A 25,042-nucleotide genomic window follows, 5' to 3' on the forward strand; every position below is an offset into this window, starting at 1 on the left:
AGCAGTACAGGGCCAGTGGGGAGGCCGACTCCTGAATATAGTATCAGTACATATACCACCGGCACTTCACTCAGTGGCTCTTCCGGCACTTGGCGAATTCCTTCTCACCCTACCAGAGGGTGACCTCATTTTAGGGGGGGACTTCAAAACTACAGTAGACGCTACTATAGATAGGTTCCCTGCTAGACCGCAGACATCCGGGCCCTCCCTATTCCGTAGCTTCATAGAGGCTATGGGATTAGTAGATGTTTGGAGACACACACATCATACTGCTTGTCAATACACGTACCACTCCACTGTGCACAATAGTCTGTCCTGGATAGATTACTTTCTGATGTTAGGCGCAAGACTCCAAAACGTCGAAGAGGTAAAAATAAGGCCCAGAGGCTTCTCCGATCACTCTCCGGTATCACTTACCCTCTCCTGCCGGGAGAAATCCCGCCGACGGTTGTATCCTATTTACCCTAGCTACCTTAAAGTTCCCGGCATTCAGAAAGATCTCAAGAAAGCCACTAAGAACTATTTTGAGGAAAACACGGCGTCAGTAGATTCGCCAACAATAGTATGGGAAGCATGCGAAACGGTCCTTAGAGGTCAAGCAATTGCCTCTATTACTGGGCACAAATGGGCACAACAGAAGGAACTGGCAGAGTTAGAGTTAGCTCTGCAAGCAGCTGATACAGCACACACGACAGACCCATCACCGGACAAGGCACATACCCTAATCCTCTGACAGCAGCACTATAGGGACCACCTAAAAAGACGGACGCTTTATAACATCACGGCGACAAGACATAAAATATACGACGTAGGAGACAAAGCTAGTAAAATGCTGGCCTGGTTAGACAGAAGGGGGGATGGCACTAAGGGAATACAGCAGCTGCGGACGCGGGAGGGGCAACACCAGACGCACCCTAAAGACATAGTGCATACAGTAGCAGAGTATTTTCGGGAGGTTTACACTCCGACTTTGGAACTAACAGAGGCGGATGTAATGGACTCCCTCAGACATATAGAGATGCCAACCCTTACACCTGAGGCAGCCTTGGAACTGGAGGCGGACCTAACGATTGATGAATTGCAAACTGCAATCCGTTCGATACAATCAGGGAAAGCATTGGGACCCAATGGGATCCCTATAGAATGGTACAAGCAAATGGCTGAGACTGTAAGCGCACCTCTATTGGCAATGTATAACGAGAGTCTGGAAAAGGCCGAGCTCCCACTGGACCAACGAATAGCGACGATAGTAGCAATTCCAAAACCCGGTAAGCCCCTGACGGAGTGAACTTCGTACCGCCCGATATCACTGCTAAATGCAGAAGCCAAAATTCTAGCTAAATTGTTAGCGAACAGAATGATGGCCCACCTCCCACAGTTGGTCCACCCAGATCAATCAGGTTTCATGCCCAATAGGAACACAACCCTCAACCTTTGACGCGTGCAAGGGGCACTGGCACAGGCTCCATCATTGACAGATCCGGCGGTGATATTGTCTTTAGATGCGAAAATGGCATTCGATATGGTGGAATGGCAATATCTATTTGCGGTCTTTTCACATATGGGATTTGGTCCTAAATTTAGTGCATAGGTACGACTCTTGTACACTAGACCTTTGGCCCAGGTTACGGCCAACGGCCACATATCAAACGAGATAACGCTGGCAAGGGGGACACGCCAGGGATGTCCCCTGTCGCCACTATTGTTTGCACTAGTATTGGAACCTCTAGCGACATTGATTAGGACGACCCCATTGCTAAAGGGAATCAGTTGGAGGGAGGGATGGGAAGACCGTCTCTCGCTTTACGCTGATGACATATTAGTCTACCTTATGGACCCAGAACACGGTATACCAGAGCTTCTTAATATTTGCGACACCCTCGGGAGAGTGTCGGGATATACAATAAACTGGTCCAAATCAGTCATTTATATTCTGAAGGGACCGGAGCCGGCACTCCCCGCCGATTGCCCACTAGTGTTAGCAGAGGACTCCTTTAAGTATCTACGAATCTATATCACTAAAGACACAACAGACTTCTTCGCTAGGAACTTGGCACCCCCCTGGATTGCTTAAGGCGAGACGTAGCGCATTGGGCGTCTTTGCCACTTACGCTCCTGGGTAGAGCGGCATTATACAAAATGATGGCCCTGCCTAGATTTCTCTATGTCCTCGACAATATGCCCTATCCGGTCCCACCCCGCTATTTTAAACAAATAGCAGCACAGGTATCGGTCCTTCTTTGGGGTCACCACCCGGTGCGCATAGCACAGACAAAATTATATAAAAGTTGGTATGATTGCGGGATAGCGCTCCCGAATTTACAATTATATTACTGGGCGGCACAACTTAAAGTCATCAATCAATGGATCCATGCACATCATGATGACCCAGCATATAGGGCAGATAGGGCACAGTTGGGCACAAATAACATGCTAGCCGTGCTTTACAACAGAGGGCTTGCTTCGAAATTGGGGGGACCCACAAAACATACAGCCACGTTATGGTACACTGCGCAGGCAAGATTGGGATGGAGAGGGGTTGTAACTAAACTTACCCCGCTCTGGGATGCCAAGGCGCTAGGACATCTGCAGCGCAGTAAGGGCTTTACACAGTGGGACAATATAGGCATCTCCACTGTGGGAGATTTATGGGACAAAGGAACAGTGATACCCTTCACCCAGCTCCAACAACAATATGAACTGGGCCCGAACGAGACGTACAGATACATACAAATAAGACATGCATTGTTGATGGTACTCCCGCCGGATACTGAGGTCCCTGAGGCCTCCCCGCTGGAAGATCGTTTACTCACTGACCACATGCAGAAATGCGCCACATCACTCACATACCGGAAGTTACTCAATAACCTGCCAGATCCCACGGTTACACTACGAGGGAAATGGGCGACGGAGGTGGGAGACATGGATGATTCAGAATGGCTAGAAGCCCTGGCGTCACCTAAAGAGGTGGGAATCTCTGCCAAGCTTAGGCTAGTACAGCTTAAAATCTTCCATTGCATATACTACACCAGGACCACCTTACATAAACTACAGAGGGCACAGCACCCATATTGCCTTCGAGGATGCGGGGAGGAGGGTACTTTTCTCCACACCACATGGGAATGTCCAGCGATAGTTAATTATTAGCATCAGGTATTACGCACAATATCACAAACAATGGAGGTATCCCTTCTGCCAGAACCGCGAAGATGTCTATTGAATGTATGGGAGCCCAATGACCTCACACGCCATGGACAAACTTGGGTCTTAGTTGGGTCTCATAATTGATACAAGGGATATCACACAGAAGTGGGGAGCAGCAGAGTTGCCCTCTCTAGCAGACTGGTGCAGAAACATGGATCTTGCAATGATTACCGAACGCACAGTGTACGCAACTAGAGGGAACCCACGAAAATGGAATAAAATCTGGGCGGCCTGGAACACTTTCCGAGGGGACATTTGTGATCCGCTGCCGGAGTCTGGCACAGACAGCTCGGATGAAGAGTGAAAGGGTGGGTGGAAACAGGAAAGGGACCGTGGTATTGTAGGAACTGCTAAGAGATGTAAAGTGTGACATTAACTTCGTAGAGAATTTAAGTTTGAACATATGTAAATTAACCAAGCGAGATGCTCGTCTGATAACTGTCTGTATTGCCAATTTGATGTTTGTCTTTAATAAAAATATTTTTTTTAAAAGGAGAGTGGAGAGGTTAGTTAGAGTTGCCCACTATGTTGAAAGGGAGCAGCTATATTAAGGCGTGACATAACAGAAGACGTTTCGGCACTATCCCTTGGCTTGGTCATAGTTGTGCATATTCAGTGAAAAAAACCAAAGGTTACAGGAACGTTATAGTTAGGCTCAGATTTCACTTATACAAAACCAGTGAAATTCAGCAGTTATAGTTACCTGACATGACTATAACCTACGCCCCCGCAATGCATTGATTATGACCTCCCATTTTATATCATTCATGAGATGGTCAGGGTCATCACTGATATCTCGAATTACCTTACTGATGACTTCAACCAGAACATTTTAAATTCAATATACTACATAAAATACCATTTAGATTTTTTAAAGGTGAGAAGACAACACAGGTAAGTGGGTGTGTGAGTAGTTGTATGAGTGGGTGAGTGACTGTGTGAGTGGCTGTATGTATGGGTTAGTGTGTGTGAGTGGCTATATGGGTGACTGAGTGGCTCTGTGGACGACTGACTGGGGGTGTAATTGGATGTATGAGTGAGTGAAGTTGGTTGGGGGTATGAGTGGGTGTGTGAGTAAGTCAGTGGATAATGTCAGCAGTGAAGTCACTGACCATGTCATGAGTAATGTAATATGTGAGGTCATAAGCAGTGCATTGCAGGGGACATAACTTAAAGTTATGTCAGGTAACTATAACTGCTGAATATCACTGGTTTCGTACAAGTAAAATATGAGCCTAACTATAATGTCCCTATAACCGTAGTTTTTTTCAGTGAATCTTTAAGTTTTTTTAAATTCTATTTCCTAACTACAATGTCTCTGTAAGCTTTGTTTTTTTCAGTGAATATCTATGGTTTTCAAACTCTATTTCCCAACTATAACGTCCCTGCACCCTTTCTTTTTTTAGCAAATTTGTAATGTTTTCTTAAATTGTATTTCCTAACTGCAACCCCCAACCTTTGACACTGAGTGTGCGAGTGAGTGGATGAGTGTCTCAGTGGGTGTATGAATGTCTGAGTAGGTTTGTAAGGGGATGTGAGACAGTATGAGTGGGGCTGTAATGGGTATATGAGTGTCTGAGTGGGTCTGTGAGTGGGGGTGTGAGTCTCTGAGAGGGTCTGTGGGTCGGTGCTTGAGTCTTTGAGTAGATCTGTGAGTGGGTGGGAGAGAATATGAGTGAGTATGTAAGTAGGGGTATGAGTGTCTAACTGTGTGTCTGAGTGAGTGCATGAGTGAATGGGTCTGTGAGTGGCTGTAAGAGTGTCCGAGTTGTTTTGTGAATGGGTGCATAAGTTCCTAACTGGGTCCTGCTTGTTTTTAGTAGGCCGGGGAGGAGCTTGCAGAGTCTCATTTGCCAGAATTCCATGGAGTTGCAGAAAAACGCCACCAAATTCTACTGCGTTACGTGAGTGAAGTATTGCTGAGCCACCCCTACTGAAGATCCCTTGGCTCCTGAGGGTCGTTAGGGGCCAAGAACCCCTATTGTTGCCACTACTAAGTCCCCCATAGCGGGACTGCTGAGACTTTGTCAGAGTCCTCACCCCCTTTCTCAACCACTCTGCAAATGTTCAACCTGGTGCACTACTGGTTGGGGGTTGAACTCCCCAGGGCTGCCGAGGGTCATTGGGGGCCAGAACTCCTATTGTTGGGGCAAGTAAGTCCCACACAGTTGAATTGCTGGGACCTCGCCGGAGACCCCACCCCCTTTCTAAATCACTCTGCAAAGGGGCCTCCTGCCCCACTCCTAGGTGGTGGAGGAAGTCTCCTTGGCTGCTGAGGGTCAGTGGGGGCCAATAACCCTTATCGTTCCCACAAGTAAGTCTCCCACAGCAGTATTGCTGAGACCTCATTGGAGACTGAACCCTTTCTCCCAACCACTCTGTGAAGTACAAAGGGGCCTTCTGGTTAAGTTCTTGAAGTGTGCGAAGATTTGCCGACTCCGCAGAGAATGCAGATAATGTAAATCTCTGTACACTCCGCAGCAGAGCGGAGTTGACGGGCCCCCACTTCCACCCCCCCAATTAAGAATTAATTAAAACTTCATTAAAAGTAAAAGGATAAAGACTAACCTTGACTACGCTGTCCCCGGGCTGCCGTCCTCTTCTTCATCGCCGTCTCAAATCCCCTTGACTGCTGAGGGTCTTTGGCGGCCAAGAAGCCTTATTGTTGCCACAAGTAAGTCCCTCACAGCGGGATTGCTGAGACCTCGTTTGAGGCCCGCCCCCTTTCTCAACCATGCTGGAACTGGGCCTCCTGGTGCAGTTCTGGTTGGGGGATGAAGTCCCTTGGCTTCTGAGGGTCTTTGAGGGCCAAGAACCCTATTGTTGCCAAAAGTAAGTGCCTCCACAGTGGAATTGCTGAAACCTCGTTGGACGCCCACCCCTTTTCCAAACTACTCTGCAAACGCCCCTCCTGGAGCACTACTGGTTGGGGGATGAAGTCTAGGGCTGAGCACTCTAGCAGAGGTGAGTTTACCACCCACCCCTATATTTCTGCCTCTTTCTACTAATTGCTGACATTTATTTTGCTTTTTCTCGTTTCTTACCTTTATCTTGCCTCTTTTTGCTAGTTTCTAACCCTTATTAGGTCTCGCCTCTCAATGCGCATGCGCATTGAGCAGAGCGAGACTATAGGGCTTTAAACAGACTTTACCCAACTGGCGATTTGGTGCTGTGCCCGTGCGGTTTTAGGTCAATGCGCAAGCTCATTGACCTAAAATGCGCGTGCACAGCACCAAATCGCCATCTGTTCCCTCAGCCGCACTCCTCCCACACCCCCGCTCCGCCCCCTCCCCTGCCTGCCGTGTTGCATTTCTCCTCCCCCCTCCCCACAGCAATGCCCTCCGTCTTGGCTCGCTAAACTACTCGCTGCCTCTCCCCGCTCTCCTCAATCCGCTCTCCCTCCTCCCACACCCCCGCCCCGCCCCCTCCCCTGCCTGCCGTGTCACTTTTAAATCTGTATTTTCCCACCCTTTCACACCCTTATCGCCGCTCTCCCTGTTCCGCCCCCTCCCCTGCCCGCCGTGTCTCATTTCTCGCCCCTCCTCCCCTTCTCTGACTTCCCTCCGTCTTGTTTTCCTAGCAGCACCCGCACCCCCACCCCCCTGTCCCCTACCAGCCTCCACTGAATGCTCCAATTTTTCTGTGAAAGGAACTGGGCTCGTGAGAAGTTACGTTTTCTCATTCCAGTCCTGATGTGCATTGAGTGCGGCTCCGGCAGCTTCCAGTTCTGCAGCACTTCATCTATTGCTTTTGGAAAGCTGCATTTCTGTAATTTTGGCTCTCCCCGCTCCGCCCCCTCCCCTGCCCGCCGTGTCGCATTTCTCCTCCCCCTCCCCTTCTCTGACTTCCCTCCGTCTTGTTTTCCTAGCAGCACCCCCACCCCCACCCCCCTGTCCCCTACCAGCCTCCACTGAATGCTCCGATTTTTCTGTGAAAGTAACTGGGCTCATGAGAAGTTACGCTTTTCTCCTTCCAGTCCTGATGTGCATTGAGTGCGGCTCAGGCAGCTTCCAGTTCTGCAGCACTTCGTCTATTGCTTTTGGAAAGCTGCATTTCATCTGTTTAGATCAAATACTTGCTTGGGAAAAGGTTTACCTGTATGTTTCCCTTATTATATGCTTTTAGTTTTTGTCTGTTTTCTAAGCTCTGCCCAATTATTTTTTTGAGGGGCGTGGCTAGCAGATTGTGGCTTGTAGTCATTTGATTAGTCTAAGGGATGATTTGCCTAGGATCACACTGTGTTGTTAACCAGTGAAGCGGCAACATGGTGTTTCGAATAACAACTCTGTGACCAGTGCTGCATGTACTGTTGTAAGCTATAAAAAAAATTCAGAATAAACATCTCAACCTTTGTACTCACTGTGTACTGTCGCCTGCCCCAGAAGTGTGCAGCAGGAATGCCTCTGTAAAGTGGAAGCAGGCAGGTCTGTTGAGGATCCTGCTTAAAACATCAGTAGCTTCATTTCAGTCTTTAAGGGTTAGGCGGCGGCCCCTCCACCTTTGCAAAGCGTGCTCATGGGAGGAGGTGCAGTGAAAGCGGCTGCTTGGAGGGCGCTGTGGTGTCCAGGTTTATAGGAAATGTATCGTTCCTTTAGATCTATCCTGCTGTGAATTGAACTCGTCATTCTGGTTCCGTTTTTTTGGACCTGTAACCTTCAGTTCCAATCCCGGATTTCATCCTGGACCAACATTGTGTGATCCTCGGCAAATCCTTTTTCTACCTGCGCATTAGAGCATTTATCAGCTATAGCCTGGAGCACATCATAAAAAACTGAAATGACTGCATGGAATGGATTGCTCTAAGGGCCCAAGACTTATCCCAAATAACTAAGTGTAACCAATAGCACTGAACAAACCACTAACCTTGGGTTCCGGAGCAGCTTGCTGCTGGCGTAAAACACCTCGATCCCTCGTCAGGGGTAGTAAATGCTATATAAATACAATGGCAATTTTTATTTAATTTAATTATTAGTTGGCTAATGTTCCTGATAGCTGGGGATTAGAAATTAGTGTGTTATTTATTTTTAGAAAGTCAATCTTTGGGAAGTTGTTTTTTGGGCTAGTTTCTAGTTGCGACTTTGGCGCGATTAGGGGCTTAATACATTTGCAAGTATTGCATGTGTGGTTGCCTGACTAAATATTTGGGGTACCACTGACCACTGCTTTTTTGGGCTCTGTTACACAAAGTGCACCTGGTATAATATTAGACTCAATCTTTGATGTGCCCAGTTTTTTGAACTTTCTACAATTTTGACGTCTTTCACATCAAGTGAGTTAGCACAATTACTTTAGGCTAATTTACAAGGAGCAGACATGTTACCTGTTGGCAAAACTTCTTCTGTCGGCCTGCTCCAATCCGTCGAAATGAATGTTTTGGCCTCCAAGGATGTACTCTAAAAATTGTGATCAGTTTTGTCAACTTCTGCTGTTCTTAACTAAATCATGTGGTTTGTATATCAGCCTTAATTTTCTTCATGTGAAATGGCTAGAATGAAACTGGAGTTCTTTTACTTCTGCTTGTCACACCACTTAATGTAGTAGTACTCTGTGCTGCAGGTAAACCGCAGTTGTGGCCTAACGACCAGAGCTGCCATCTAAGTCATGTAAATACAAAACATGTTGCATTACAAATGCTACAGGTGTCACATTCGTAAAAGTTATAACTATTGGCATTGTAAATGACAAAGCTATCAATTTAGCTATTTTAAAAACCAACACATAAATAAAATATTTTTCATTTACAAGACCAATAGCTACAACTTTTCTAATGCGAGACCTATTGCATTTCCAATGCTTGTTACCTGTTTCTGCTAGTTTCTGTCAAAGAAATTATCCCCTTTGGGTGGACTTACAAATAGTCAACACTTATACCCACATCACATTAACTAGAGCAACAAAAAAGGAACAAAAATGATAATAATAATAGTAACAAATTTATAAAAGTGTACACTTTATTTCAGTATATATTAAAAAACATAGAATACAATATTACACCAATAAAAATACAGTTATACACATAATACTTCTACACACAGTGGGACAAAGGTAAGGAAAATGGTTCCAATTAAAATGAGGTGAATACATTAGTCAAAAAAACACATAATCAAACTCCAAATCATACGTTAATTTCGTAATTGGAGTGGTTGTTTCCAACGACTTAATGTGTCACAACTCAAAATTGCATTCTGCCTCTTTTCTGACCTTTATCTTGCCTCTTTCTGCTCACTGCCAACCTTTTTTGTGCCTCTTTCTTACTTTTATTCTGCCTCTTTCTGGTCGTTTCTGACCTTTATTTTGGCTCTTTCTCAACTTTCCCCCATGACCGCTCCCTGCCTCCTGCGAGAGCCAGCATTGCTCTTAGCCAGGGAGCTGCTAAACATGCAGCTCCCTGTCTGTCAGAGTAATCTTTTTGTCTGTTTCTCTTCTCGCTTGACAGTGGGCAGGAAAACAGACGAAACCTATGCTTCCAACAATCTAGCCCTGATCTCTTGACTGGGTGAGAGTATTCTGTTTAATTCAGAGACTCTGTCCCTCACCACCCCTTGTTGTAAATATTTTTGTCCACCCTAAGCGTGGAAGGGTATACTCAGATGTGAGTCCCTTGCTCATTGCACCATCAGGATTCAAGCAAGCCGGGCCGAAGAGGCTGAAATGCCAGAAACCGGTCCCTGGTAGCTTGTTTCCTTCCCAGTGTAAGAATTGGCTTTTGTAGTTTGGTTTGCCCTGTTCCCATCATGCACTGGGACAGGAACAGACTAATTTGCATACAGCCAGGTTCTGAAACTGGGATGGTGCAGTGAGCTAAAAAACGGTGTTGGATCTAGCCCTGATCTCTTGACTGGGTGAGAGTATTCTGTTTAATTCAGAGACTCTGTCCCTCACCACCCCTTGTTGTAAATATTTTTGTCCACCCTAAGCGTGGAAGGGTATACTCAGATGTGAGTCCCTTGCTCATTGCACCATCAGGATTCAAGCAAGCCGGGCCGAAGAGGCTGAAATGCCAGAAACCGGTCCCTGGTAGCTTGTTTCCTTCCCAGTGTAAGAATTGGCTTTTGTAGTTTGGTTTGCCCTGTTCCCATCATGCACTGGGACAGGAACAGACTAATTTGCATACAGCCAGGTTCTGAAACTGGGATGGTGCAGTGAGCTAAAAAACGGTGTTGGATCTAGCCCTGATCTCTTGACTGGGTGAGAGTATTCTGTTTAATTCAGAGACTCTGTCCCTCACCACCCCTTGTTGTAAATATTTTTGTCCACCCTAAGCGTGGAAGGGTATACTCAGATGTGAGTCCCTTGCTCATTGCACCATCAGGATTCAAGCAAGCCGGGCCGAAGAGGCTGAAATGCCAGAAACCGGTCCCTGGTAGCTTGTTTCCTTCCCAGTGTAAGAATTGGCTTTTGTAGTTTGGTTTGCCCTGTTCCCATCATGCACTGGGACAGGAACAGACTAATTTGCATACAGCCAGGTTCTGAAACTGGGATGGTGCAGTGAGCTAAAAAACGGTGTTGGATCTAGCCCTGATCTCTTGACTGGGTGAGAGTATTCTGTTTAATTCAGAGACTCTGTCCCTCACCACCCCTTGTTGTAAATATTTTTGTCCACCCTAAGCGTGGAAGGGTATACTCAGATGTGAGTCCCTTGCTCATTGCACCATCAGGATTCAAGCAAGCCGGGCCGAAGAGGCTGAAATGCCAGAAACCGGTCCCTGGTAGCTTGTTTCCTTCCCAGTGTAAGAATTGGCTTTTGTAGTTTGGTTTGCCCTGTTCCCATCATGCACTGGGACAGGAACAGACTAATTTGCATACAGCCAGGTTCTGAAACTGGGATGGTGCAGTGAGCTAAAAAACGGTGTTGGATCTAGCCCTGATCTCTTGACTGGGTGAGAGTATTCTGTTTAATTCAGAGACTCTGTCCCTCACCACCCCTTGTTGTAAATATTTTTGTCCACCCTAAGCGTGGAAGGGTATACTCAGATGTGAGTCCCTTGCTCATTGCACCATCAGGATTCAAGCAAGCCGGGCCGAAGAGGCTGAAATGCCAGAAACCGGTCCCTGGTAGCTTGTTTCCTTCCCAGTGTAAGAATTGGCTTTTGTAGTTTGGTTTGCCCTGTTCCCATCATGCACTGGGACAGGAACAGACTAATTTGCATACAGCCAGGTTCTGAAACTGGGATGGTGCAGTGAGCTAAAAAACGGTGTTGGATCTAGCCCTGATCTCTTGACTGGGTGAGAGTATTCTGTTTAATTCAGAGACTCTGTCCCTCACCACCCCTTGTTGTAAATATTTTTGTCCACCCTAAGCGTGGAAGGGTATACTCAGATGTGAGTCCCTTGCTCATTGCACCATCAGGATTCAAGCAAGCCGGGCCGAAGAGGCTGAAATGCCAGAAACCGGTCCCTGGTAGCTTGTTTCCTTCCCAGTGTAAGAATTGGCTTTTGTAGTTTGGTTTGCCCTGTTCCCATCATGCACTGGGACAGGAACAGACTAATTTGCATACAGCCAGGTTCTGAAACTGGGATGGTGCAGTGAGCTAAAAAACGGTGTTGGATCTAGCCCTGATCTCTTGACTGGGTGAGAGTATTCTGTTTAATTCAGAGACTCTGTCCCTCACCACCCCTTGTTGTAAATATTTTTGTCCACCCTAAGCGTGGAAGGGTATACTCAGATGTGAGTCCCTTGCTCATTGCACCATCAGGATTCAAGCAAGCCGGGCCGAAGAGGCTGAAATGCCAGAAACCGGTCCCTGGTAGCTTGTTTCCTTCCCAGTGTAAGAATTGGCTTTTGTAGTTTGGTTTGCCCTGTTCCCATCATGCACTGGGACAGGAACAGACTAATTTGCATACAGCCAGGTTCTGAAACTGGGATGGTGCAGTGAGCTAAAAAACGGTGTTGGATCTAGCCCTGATCTCTTGACTGGGTGAGAGTATTCTGTTTAATTCAGAGACTCTGTCCCTCACCACCCCTTGTTGTAAATATTTTTGTCCACCCTAAGCGTGGAAGGGTATACTCAGATGTGAGTCCCTTGCTCATTGCACCATCAGGATTCAAGCAAGCCGGGCCGAAGAGGCTGAAATGCCAGAAACCGGTCCCTGGTAGCTTGTTTCCTTCCCAGTGTAAGAATTGGCTTTTGTAGTTTGGTTTGCCCTGTTCCCATCATGCACTGGGACAGGAACAGACTAATTTGCATACAGCCAGGTTCTGAAACTGGGATGGTGCAGTGAGCTAAAAAACGGTGTTGGATCTAGCCCTGATCTCTTGACTGGGTGAGAGTATTCTGTTTAATTCAGAGACTCTGTCCCTCACCACCCCTTGTTGTAAATATTTTTGTCCACCCTAAGCGTGGAAGGGTATACTCAGATGTGAGTCCCTTGCTCATTGCACCATCAGGATTCAAGCAAGCCGGGCCGAAGAGGCTGAAATGCCAGAAACCGGTCCCTGGTAGCTTGTTTCCTTCCCAGTGTAAGAATTGGCTTTTGTAGTTTGGTTTGCCCTGTTCCCATCATGCACTGGGACAGGAACAGACTAATTTGCATACAGCCAGGTTCTGAAACTGGGATGGTGCAGTGAGCTAAAAAACGGTGTTGGATCTAGCCCTGATCTCTTGACTGGGTGAGAGTATTCTGTTTAATTCAGAGACTCTGTCCCTCACCACCCCTTGTTGTAAATATTTTTGTCCACCCTAAGCGTGGAAGGGTATACTCAGATGTGAGTCCCTTGCTCATTGCACCATCAGGATTCAAGCAAGCCGGGCCGAAGAGGCTGAAATGCCAGAAACCGGTCCCTGGTAGCTTGTTTCCTTCCCAGTGTAAGAATTGGCTTTTGTAGTTTGGTTTGCCCTGTTCCCATCATGCACTGGGACAGGAACAGACTAATTTGCATACAGCCAGGTTCTGAAACTGGGATGGTGCAGTGAGCTAAAAAACGGTGTTGGATCTAGCCCTGATCTCTTGACTGGGTGAGAGTATTCTGTTTAATTCAGAGACTCTGTCCCTCACCACCCCTTGTTGTAAATATTTTTGTCCACCCTAAGCGTGGAAGGGTATACTCAGATGTGAGTCCCTTGCTCATTGCACCATCAGGATTCAAGCAAGCCGGGCCGAAGAGGCTGAAATGCCAGAAACCGGTCCCTGGTAGCTTGTTTCCTTCCCAGTGTAAGAATTGGCTTTTGTAGTTTGGTTTGCCCTGTTCCCATCATGCACTGGGACAGGAACAGACTAATTTGCATACAGCCAGGTTCTGAAACTGGGATGGTGCAGTGAGCTAAAAAACGGTGTTGGATCTAGCCCTGATCTCTTGACTGGGTGAGAGTATTCTGTTTAATTCAGAGACTCTGTCCCTCACCACCCCTTGTTGTAAATATTTTTGTCCACCCTAAGCGTGGAAGGGTATACTCAGATGTGAGTCCCTTGCTCATTGCACCATCAGGATTCAAGCAAGCCGGGCCGAAGAGGCTGAAATGCCAGAAACCGGTCCCTGGTAGCTTGTTTCCTTCCCAGTGTAAGAATTGGCTTTTGTAGTTTGGTTTGCCCTGTTCCCATCATGCACTGGGACAGGAACAGACTAATTTGCATACAGCCAGGTTCTGAAACTGGGATGGTGCAGTGAGCTAAAAAACGGTGTTGGATCTAGCCCTGATCTCTTGACTGGGTGAGAGTATTCTGTTTAATTCAGAGACTCTGTCCCTCACCACCCCTTGTTGTAAATATTTTTGTCCACCCTAAGCGTGGAAGGGTATACTCAGATGTGAGTCCCTTGCTCATTGCACCATCAGGATTCAAGCAAGCCGGGCCGAAGAGGCTGAAATGCCAGAAACCGGTCCCTGGTAGCTTGTTTCCTTCCCAGTGTAAGAATTGGCTTTTGTAGTTTGGTTTGCCCTGTTCCCATCATGCACTGGGACAGGAACAGACTAATTTGCATACAGCCAGGTTCTGAAACTGGGATGGTGCAGTGAGCTAAAAAACGGTGTTGGATCTAGCCCTGATCTCTTGACTGGGTGAGAGTATTCTGTTTAATTCAGAGACTCTGTCCCTCACCACCCCTTGTTGTAAATATTTTTGTCCACCCTAAGCGTGGAAGGGTATACTCAGATGTGAGTCCCTTGCTCATTGCACCATCAGGATTCAAGCAAGCCGGGCCGAAGAGGCTGAAATGCCAGAAACCGGTCCCTGGTAGCTTGTTTCCTTCCCAGTGTAAGAATTGGCTTTTGTAGTTTGGTTTGCCCTGTTCCCATCATGCACTGGGACAGGAACAGACTAATTTGCATACAGCCAGGTTCTGAAACTGGGATGGTGCAGTGAGCTAAAAAACGGTGTTGGATCTAGCCCTGATCTCTTGACTGGGTGAGAGTATTCTGTTTAATTCAGAGACTCTGTCCCTCACCACCCCTTGTTGTAAATATTTTTGTCCACCCTAAGCGTGGAAGGGTATACTCAGATGTGAGTCCCTTGCTCATTGCACCATCAGGATTCAAGCAAGCCGGGCCGAAGAGGCTGAAATGCCAGAAACCGGTCCCTGGTAGCTTGTTTCCTTCCCAGTGTAAGAATTGGCTTTTGTAGTTTGGTTTGCCCTGTTCCCATCATGCACTGGGACAGGAACAGACTAATTTGCATACAGCCAGGTTCTGAAACTGGGATGGTGCAGTGAGCTAAAAAACGGTGTTGGATCTAGCCCTGATCTCTTGACTGGGTGAGAGTATTCTGTTTAATTCAGAGACTCTGTCCCTCACCACCCCTTGTTGTAAATATTTTTGTCCACCCTAAGCGTGGAAGGGTATACTCAGATGTGAGTCCCTTGCTCATTGCACCATCAGGATTCAAGCAAGCCGGGCCGAAGAGGCTGAAATGCCAGAAACCGGTCCCTGGTAGCTTGTTTCCTTCCCAGTGTAAGAATTGGCTTTTGTAGTTTGGTTTGCCCTGTTCCCATCATGCACTGGGACAGGAACAGACTAATTTGCATACAGCCAGGTTCTGAAACTGGGATGGTGCAGTGAGCTAAAAAACGGTGTTGGATCTAGCCCTGATCTCTTGACTGGGTGAGAGTATTCTGTTTAATTCAGAGACTCTGTCCCTCACCACCCCTTGTTGTAAATATTTTTGTCCACCCTAAGCGTGGAAGGGTATACTCAGATGTGAGTCCCTTGCTCATTGCACCATCAGGATTCAAGCAAGCCGGGCCGAAGAGGCTGAAATGCCAGAAACCGGTCCCTGGTAGCTTGTTTCCTTCCCAGTGTAAGAATTGGCTTTTGTAGTTTGGTTTGCCCTGTTCCCATCATGCACTGGGACAGGAACAGACTAATTTGCATACAGCCAGGTTCTGAAACTGGGATGGTGCAGTGAGCTAAAAAACGGTGTTGGATCTAGCCCTGATCTCTTGACTGGGTGAGAGTATTCTGTTTAATTCAGAGACTCTGTCCCTCACCACCCCTTGTTGTAAATATCCAACAAGCGAGAGCATTTTGCATGCTCGTGCTTGCTGGAAGCAGAGTGTTTGTTCTGACTTAGTGGGAGCAGTCAAGGCTCCCGCCAAGTCAGAGGGAAAAGTTCTGTCCCGGGGGTGGACAACCCGGGACGTAGCTGCAACCAGTCCTAGGTGGCACAAGGAAGTGGACCGGCCGGTTCCCCGCTTTGATCTGCACATGTTGGCCCTGAGGACGTGGTGTCACGGGGCCATAAGTATCCCAGGAGGGGGAGCTACACTGCCCTGCCCCATTTTAAAAATACTATTTGGCCTCAGAGAGTTTGTGGTCCCTGGGGCACAGGGGTACATGGGCCTCCTCGTTAGGTGTTATTTAGCTCCGGGTAGGTGGTGGTCCCAGGGGCTCAGGGAGGGCTGTGCGCCCCCCATCAATCCTTCTTTAACCCTGGGAAGGTAGTGGTCCAAAGGGCTTATAGAACTCATGGATGCGGGCCGTGCACTCCTTTTTATCAATAAAGCCCCGGGGAGATAGTGGTCCCCCGGGCTCAATGAGCCTTAAGAGAGGGGCCCGATAAACCCCTCTTTTTAAAAAAATGCCCCCAGGTCTTGTCCCACCTGGGGCTGAATTCAATGCAAGCGCATCAATTATATCATTTCAGATGTCATTAGGGATGCTATCAATGCAGTTATGGAACATTTTATGAATAATGTTATTTGTGAAGGTACAAGCAGTGCATGGTGAGTGGGGCGAGGTATATTTACTTTTGTGACTCTGACTAGGCCAATGTATCTTTAACTCGTTTAAACAAAATAGAATCCACTCAGAAGGTGGTAGTGATCCCTAAAGTGATGGGGAGCACACAGTGTTGTTTAAATGCCCCTCACACACCAACAGGCCCCTTGGTGTCATGCTTCATCATCGGGGCCTTCGCACCCCTCTACGGGATGCGGCGTGCTGCGACTCACGGATACGTAGGAGCACTGATAGTGAACTATGTGTTTGTGTATGTGAGAGAGGGAGTGTGAGCCGCGTTGAGGGGAAGGCAGTCTACTAGATCGTGCAGTAACCGTTGCTTTATTGAGCAGTGAGGAAGGAACCCCCAATACCATGCTTAGGCTCATGAGGTCAGACAACCTTGATCTATAAGTTCTTCAAAACGCCAATTGGGCGCAACAGAGCTTATCCGCAATTCTACACTAATAGGTACATTTCACCTAGTGTTTTTTGTAAAATACACATTCACATTTTACATCCATGTGAGTAAGGTGAGGATAACCGTGCATATCCTCGTCCTGAAGAAGGAGTCGTTGAACTCCGAAACATGTCGACGCATTTCATAGAGGTTGATATACCCTAATACGTATATCTGTCAACCTCACCTTGCACCTTTTTAACAATACCAGCCGAGGACATAATAAATATTTTTTTCCTACGAGCCAGGTATTTTTTAAACCCTCACTCTTTTCACCTCACCACTCACACTCCCTCTCTCACACACACAAACACATAGTTCACTATCAGTGCTCCTACGTATCCGTGAGTCGCAGCACGCCGCATCCCGTAGAGGGGTGCGAAGGCCCCGATGATGAAGCAGGACACCAAGGGGCCTGTTGGTGTGTGAGGGGCATTTAAACAACACTGTGTGCTCCCCTTCTGAGTGGATTCTATTTTGTTTAAACGAATTACCAGGGGAGACTGAATCCACTAGTTTCTCTCCCTCCCTCCTTTTGTTATATTCAATGTATCTTTAACTCCATTGGTGTGTCACTAAGTCAATGACGGTAAAAATATACAGATTACTCAACCGGAGAGGCTAAATGTCATAGTTGGACCCAGTAGATTATGTGAAATTGTTCTCATTATACAATCAAAAGGTTTTGAAATGAATCTTAGTAAAGTAGTGTTTAAAATGTTTAATAAATATATATTTTAAACAGAAACTGACATCTTATAAGTATATGAAACACATTAACACAACTATAAAGAATTGAAAAACCTTTCAAAGAAAGTGTACATGTTCATTAGATTTATGCATGGCGCTTCAAACTTCTCATTGATGTGACTGCATTTTCCCAGTCATCCTAACTCTATAAGACCCAGATCAGTGACATCCATTTCCAAAATTGAGTTGTTTCTGACTAACATTTCATTAATCTGGTCCACCAGAAAAAGTCATAGTAGCCTTTAGCTAATGTTGTCTTGACTAATGTCTCAAAAACCTTACACCGAATGGACCACTTTCATCGTCTTCCAAATGTAATAACTTTTTCATAACAATTTTGAACAGACGGTGTCTATGTATTGATGTTTTGGTATCTTGTTTACCTAGTGTTTGACTCTCTCTTCTTCTTCCTTCCAGGGACATCACTGGACTGTGAAATGTTCTGCTCCACTGTCAAGCAGTGCTACCTCACTTGCATAACATCTGACGATCCTCCTTTTACCAGCTGTCCTTGGCACTGATGAGCAAAGCCACCATGCTCCACACGGAAGGGAATGCCCTGCTGAAGGCTGTGTGGCAGGGCAAATTCAGACTCACACGTCTACTTCTGGAAGGTGGAGCATACATTAATGAAGGGAATGCTCAAGGGGAAACACCCCTAATGGCAGCATGCTTGGCCAAGTATGATGACCCCCAGAACAAATCCCGGATGATTAAGTACTTACTGGAAAATGGAGCAGACCCCAACATTCCTGATAAGTTGGGCAAGACTGCTTTGATGCATGCCTGTGCGAACCAGGCTGGAGCAGGCATTGTATCTTTACTACTTGAGCAAGGCTCTGATCCCAGCATGAAAGACTATTCAGGTTCTTCTGCTTTAATGCATGCGATCAACCAGGGTGACCGTGCAACACTCCAGGTCTTGTTGGATGCATGCAAAGCCAAAGGCAAGGAAGTCATCATCATTACCACAGACACATCTCCTTCTGGGACAAAAAAGACAAAACAATATCTTAACTCCCCTCCCTCACCTGGTATCGTTGAGAAGCAATCCCCAGGACTATGTATGTCACCTTCAGAAATTGAAATAAAGACCTCTCTCTCACCAGCAAGTGAGAAGGAAGAGGAACGTGATGTCTTCAACTTCAATATGGGAACCAGGCTTACCTGCCCTACTTTATCAAAACCAGAAATTGAGTCTTCTTCAGAACAGATACCCACTAAAAGTAGAGTGAATCACCTTAAACAATTGAAAAGGCTAAATTCTGAACCATGGGGCTTGGTGGCTCCATCAGTCCTGAGTGCGTCCCACCTCTCTGCCCCACAGGAGGTCTCTGCCACAGTCAGTACAGAAGAAAAGATCACCAGTGATCTCAATGGACTGACCATTACCAAGAGGCCTTTGCTTTCTAGGAGACACAGTATTGAAGGCCAAGACCCGTCATGTTTCAAGATGGCAAGTCATGCATCTGGTGAAGACTCAATACCAATAACATCATGGGCTGACAAGGTCCAGTTTAACCAGCTACACCAACCATTATCCAGACGCAACACTGCTCCCGAAGCACAAGAGAACACTGCTGTCACAGTGGTCCCTACCATCGGGACCAACCTGCGTGCAGGGGCGCACCACAAGTTGACTCGTATGGAACATTATGAATCAGACTCCCACCTTTGTCCAGACTCCATACCTGGGTCACCAGATTCAGGACGTGTGTCCATAGAAAGGAGAAAGTACAATGCGTCACCATTGACCCTTTTCACAAGCTCTTCTCGGGAGTCCTTAGAGAGTATACCCAGTGCTGTATCACCGATAACAGTACGCCGCAGGACACCTGGCCTTTTGGAACGAAGAGGATCTGGGACTCTTCTACTTGATCACATTTCCCACACCCGGCCTGGCTTCCTGCCTCCACTCAATGTCAACCCGCACCCCCCGATCCCAGATATCCGAGCCAATGGCAAGGCTACCTCCCCTGTCCATGGAAGCCAGAAAGGTCTGATCCCTGTGGCTCCCAACTCTCCAAAACATCTTGACACCAAAGCAAAGAAAAAGCTTGTGAGAAGGCATTCCATGCAAACAGAACAGATCAAACAGCTAGCCAACTTCCAGAATTTACTGTCTCATAATGAGTCTGTGAACTAATACCATAGCAAAAAAGCAAAGAAGGCAAAGGTTTGGAAATGTTTCATTCTCTTCTGCTTCATGCCTTTTGGATCTCTGTTGCTATAGAAAAGTTATGTTCCTCACTGCAACTAAATACTGATCAAGTCATTAAGTCTTCGATCAAGAAGGAGATGATGAATCAGGAGGTTGCCCCTTTGAAAGCACAATACTTTAGTTCATTTTCCAAATTTGATAGCAGTAGATCTGTGCTCTAGGCCCACTTTATCACTTGGGCCGCTATGGGATCCGTAGCAATTCACTGCATCTGATTTCCATTTTTTTGGGAGAGTGCCTTAGAAAAAGCAGATACTCATATCCTGATGTTTTAAAATTGCCTGATATGATCCCTGTTTTTTTAAACTAAGCATACAAAGTACCAGGGTAAAAATAGATGACTCAAAGTAGAATCCCTATACCCGCACCATTTGCACCCGGGTTAAATAAATATCACAACTATGAATGTTCTTCATAGCCTTTAAATCAATTAAGCAGTAAAGTGACCATTGAGCAGTGCATTTTGGTACTCAGCTCAAAATAAAGAAGAGTTAGGGCCCTTGGCAAAAGGTTTGCACTGTAAGTTGCAGGAGCATTCACTAACAGGACGCACCTAACACAGGCCCTTACAGCATTTTAAACAGTGAACTAACAAAGAAGTTACAACTTTTCCAGAATGCAGTAGCAAGAATAATGAAGGATAAAACCAACCACACCAGGTCTTTATCACTAAAAGTTTAGCTTACAGCATAATGTAAAATATAGTTTATCAAAAGTGCTTCTCCAAATTTTGCAAACTATATTTGCAAATGAATTACAAATTCATTCCACAAATGCGATTATTATACATTTTATAAGTAGCACTGAAGGCCAGGTGTATCTAATCACTTATCCTCGAAGGAATCAAATATAAATTGTCAGATATAAAGTAGGGGTGTGCAAATGTTGCAAAGTTCTTTCCTGTGCAATGATGAGAAACTTGATTAAACTTTACAATTTTCTTGATAGCCATCAAACGGGCAAATATTGAATAAATAGAATTTAAAAATGTAACGTTCTCCACAAAGTATTGTTGTGGGACAAAAACTCAACAAAAACACTTGTAGAGGGAGAATTGCGATTCTCCTATTAACATGACTAGAGAATTTGGATTTCATTAACGACTCGGAGGCTAGCATTATGCATGTCACTTTTAATGGAGACCCAAGCAGCCGCATACATCATAAAGCAAAGTTCCAAATAAGAACATTAGCAAAGATAAGAGGCATGAGCACATAACAATAAGTCTCTTTTAAATGTGGAGAACATAAAGAGAAGTCCAATAACATTTAACTTTAACCAGAGATGATAACGAATCTTTAAGCCATCACGAATAAGAAGGTATGAATGTTGGATAAACTTGTCTGATGAAGAAAAACCACAAAGTTATGAGAGGTTATCTGAAAGAAAGAGATAAAGTTATGAATAAACTAAAAATTGCTCATGAATCATACCTAAAAGAAAAGACTTAAGTCAATATGATAAACATAGCAAAACAACAGTACATAGGAATAGAAATAAAGAAATGTACATTGAATGTCAAAATAACCACCCAAGGGAAAGGATGGGAGGGATAATGCTAGCCTCCGAGTCTTAAATGAAATCCAGATTCTCTAGTCATGTTAATAGGAGAGTCGCAATTTCATTACAAGACCGGAGGCTACCATTATGCATGTTAGTAGCCATCTAAGACAACATCGGATAAATGAGAGATTGGTTTGCAATAGTGATGAGCAAAATTTCTAGAATTAGAACAATCAGCAGCTTTAAGGATATCATCCAACTTACCTTCAGACCAGAAGGATTTCATGGCCATTGCACCCCTGATAGAATGTGGTTTGAAAATATTCAGATCGATACCAGCTAGATTCCTAACAATTTTAACCCATCTAGCAATAGAGGCAGAGGTAATAGCTTTGTGAGGTTTAACAAAGGAGATAAGTAATTGATTCACACTAGAGGGGTGAAGAGCATTCATTCTGAGATCATATTCTTTCATACAGTCTACAACACAGAGTTTTTTTTCGATAAGTCAAAATGTGGATAAAAGATAAAATCAGACATAGTCTTGGTTCTTCTATAGATTTCGAATTTAACTCCAAACATATCGTAGGATCTATAAGAGATATCTAGAGCTTTAACATCAGAAACCCTGCGGCAGGATATTAGACAAAGTAAAGTAGCAAGTTTAATTGAAAGATTCTTTCTGTTCAAAAGGGAGTTATCAGGCCAGCTAGAAAAATGATTAAGAATTAAATTCACATCCCAGAGAGATTGGTATCTTGGTCTAGGAGGTCTCCTTAATCTAATACTCTTAAGAAATCTACAAATAATGAGATTGTTACCTACCATTTTACCAATGATAAGAGCATGGCCTGCAGAAATAGCTGATCTAAAACAAATCATAGATCTATAGTTAAGGCCTCTTTCGAAATGTTCCTCAAGAAAGTTAATTATATGAACGATAGGTGCCTCCACGGAATCCAGGTTCCTTTCCATGAACCAACAAACCCAGACATTCCAAATGTTGTTGTAGCGGTAGTGGGTTCCAGGGGCCCATTATTCACCGAGGAGAGCTGAAGCTGTCGACAAAAGTCCAGCGAGATCATTGGATCTCCTGACACTCCCCAGGCAAGAAGGCTCAAATTCCCTGTTTGAACAAGAGGGGGAATTTGTCCCTCTATGTCGGTAAGAAGGTTTATCAGGGAAGGAATTAGGAAGGGGAGATCGTAGGTCAGTTCTAGGGCAGTAGGGAACCATGCTTGGGATGGCCAAAATGGGTTATCAGGACAATTGAGGAGCGTTGATGTCTCACTTTCTGAAGGACTCTCTGGATCATGGCAAATGGAGGGAAGGCATAAGCTTGATCCCTTCCCAAGATTGGAGAAAAGCGTTTACCGCTAGAGCACCCGGGTCGGGCATCCATCTGTAATAAGTCTCCAATTGGAATGTTAGTCTGCTCGCGAATAGATCTATTTGGAAAGGGCCCCAGAAATTGTTGAGGGAATCGAAAACAGATGTGTTGAGTTTCCAGTCACTGTAGTCTTAAAGGAACCCGGTGTACCAATCCGCACAAAGGTTGGATTTCCCGGGGTGATATTCTGCTCTGAGAGAGATTTTGTGTTCCAGGCAGAAAATCCAAAGTTTCTTGGCTAGGTTGGAGAGGTCTTTCGATTTGGTACCACCCAAGCGGTTTATGTAGGCGACAGCGGACATGTTGTCCATTTTCAGAGTTACTGATCTGCCTTCAAGAGAGTGTTTGAAACTCATCAGAGCATAAAGCTCTGCGGTTAACTCCAGGTAATTGATGTGGTGAAAAGATTCTTCCTGAGACCAAATTACTCCAGTGTTCTGATCCTGGAGACAAGCACCCCAGCCATGAAGGCTCGCATCTGATTCCAAAATAAAATCTGGCACAGAACCAAAGATCGCTCTGCCGTTCCATGCGTCCAGATGTTCCAACCACCAGGTCAGTTCTGAGATGGCCTCCTGGTTCAAGGAAACACGATCTCCGTAGCAGAGGCCTGATCTCAGAGCCCTTGCTTTTATTCTTTGAAGGGCTGGATAATTTAGGGGGCCTGGAAAGATAGCTTGAATGGAAAAAGAGAGAAGGCCCAAGAGTCTGGCTAATTCTCTTAAAGTGAGATTTTGTTGCTTCAGGACATGTCTTATCTCTTTCCTGATTTTGGAAATCTTATTTGGAGGAAGAAGGAGAAGGCAATTTGTGGTATCTACGGTGAAACCCAGGAATTCCATGGTCTTTGAGGGAGATAGTATGGATTTTTCCTTATTTATGATAAAACCCAGGCTTTCTAAAAGGTCTACAACAGTTTTCAGATCTTGTATGATTTGATTGTAATCTTGAGACAGGATAAGGATGTCGTCTAGGTAGATGATGAGACAAATACCTTTTTTTCTTAAAGATGAGGCGACTGACCTCATCACCTTGGTGAAACACCAAGGGGCTGAGGAGAGGCCGAAAAGAAGGGCTTGGAATTGAAAAAGACTGTTTTTCCAAATAAAATGAAGGAAGGGTTGATGTTCTTCTGCCATAGGAATGGCAAAGTAGGCATCTTTCAGATCTAATAGGACTAACCAGTCCCCTTCTAATAAGAGGTCTCTCAGAAGATGGATGCCTTCCATCTTGAAATGTCTGTAAACAAGGTATTTGTTGAGTTTCCTCAGGTTTATGACGGGTCTCCAACCTTTGTCCTTTTTTTCTACAAGGAAAAGAGTGCTTATAAATCTCATAAATTCCATAGGGGCCTCTATAATTGCACCTTTCTGAAGCATTGAGGAGATATCTTCCTCTATTATTTTCTCCTGATCTAAAGTGAGGGGAATTACTTTGGGAAGTGACTTTTGAATTGGAGTTTGGGTGAAAACTATAGAAAATCCGACCACAGTATTTAAAACCCAAGGGTCTTGAGTGGTAAGTTTCAAGTTGTGGTAAAAGAATTTCAGTCTGCCTCCCACTTTTGGTTTCGAAGAAAGGGGGGAGGATAAGGGAGAGAAGTACTCACTTTGAGGGTTGGTGTCGGCAGAAGCTCCTCTCGCTCTGAATCCTCTCGAGCGGAAGCCCCGCCCTCTTGCGCGGTTGGAATTGAGGTTGATTGGAGGGTTGGTATCCTCTTCCACCATAACCTCTAGATCTGGAATAGGGGCTGCGGTTGAAGCGGCCGGAAGATTGGCCCCTTTTTCTGGCCCTTCCAAAAAGGTTGTTCGAATTGAAGACCTTTTTCATGTTTTGATGGATTTCGTCCAAAGCAGTGAATGTAGAAACATATTTACTGAGGCTTTTAATTAAGTCTTCCCCAAAAAGTAAACCTTTAGGATTAAAAGAGGTTTCTTTGTCAGCCAAGTCGCTTAGTTTTGGGCTAATCTTGGTTAAGGCTACTCTTCTCCTCTCTGAGTTAAGGCCTGCATTTGCATTGCCTAGTAAGACAAGAGCCCTTTGATTCCAAACCCGAATTGAATGGATGGGTGTTGAGAGGGGAGTCATTAAGGTAGCTCTCTTCGACGGCGTCAATGATTTTAGTTAAGGGACCTGGAATGTCTAAGACTTTGTCTTGGCAGATTTTAAGGGACCTTTCTAATCCCTTTCGAGGGTCTCTACCAAGTTTAAAAAGGTAAGTAATAAGTTTGGGGTCTGGAAAACTCTATCCTCGATTGAAGGTCTAGTGCATTCTGCTCTTAAAAGGTTGCGAGTCTCCCTCTCCAAAGGGTTCCTTAGCCATTTAGTAATAAATTTGCATACATGTTCATGGGGGATCTACTCTG

At 45.4% G+C, this 25,042-nt stretch overlaps 1 protein-coding gene across 1 annotated transcript in view; it reads left to right on the forward strand.

The window, feature by feature from the left end:
* The window catches only part of ANKRD34A (ankyrin repeat domain 34A), a 229,500-nt gene extending 209,414 nt beyond the window's left edge, over nt 1-20,086 (forward strand). Inside the window, exon 2 of the mRNA XM_086946497.1 lies at nt 17,980-20,086. Within this exon, the coding sequence (XP_086802623.1) occupies nt 18,083-19,708 (1,626 nt within the window). The 5' untranslated portion in view covers nt 17,980-18,082 and the 3' untranslated portion in view covers nt 19,709-20,086. The remainder of the gene's footprint in view (nt 1-17,979) is intronic.
* The last annotated feature ends 4,956 nt before the right edge of the window (nt 20,087-25,042 follow it).

Source organism: Lissotriton vulgaris, chromosome 12 (genome assembly GCF_964263255.1).
Source record: "Lissotriton vulgaris chromosome 12, aLisVul1.2, whole genome shotgun sequence".
Lineage (NCBI taxonomy): Eukaryota > Metazoa > Chordata > Amphibia > Caudata > Salamandridae > Lissotriton > Lissotriton vulgaris.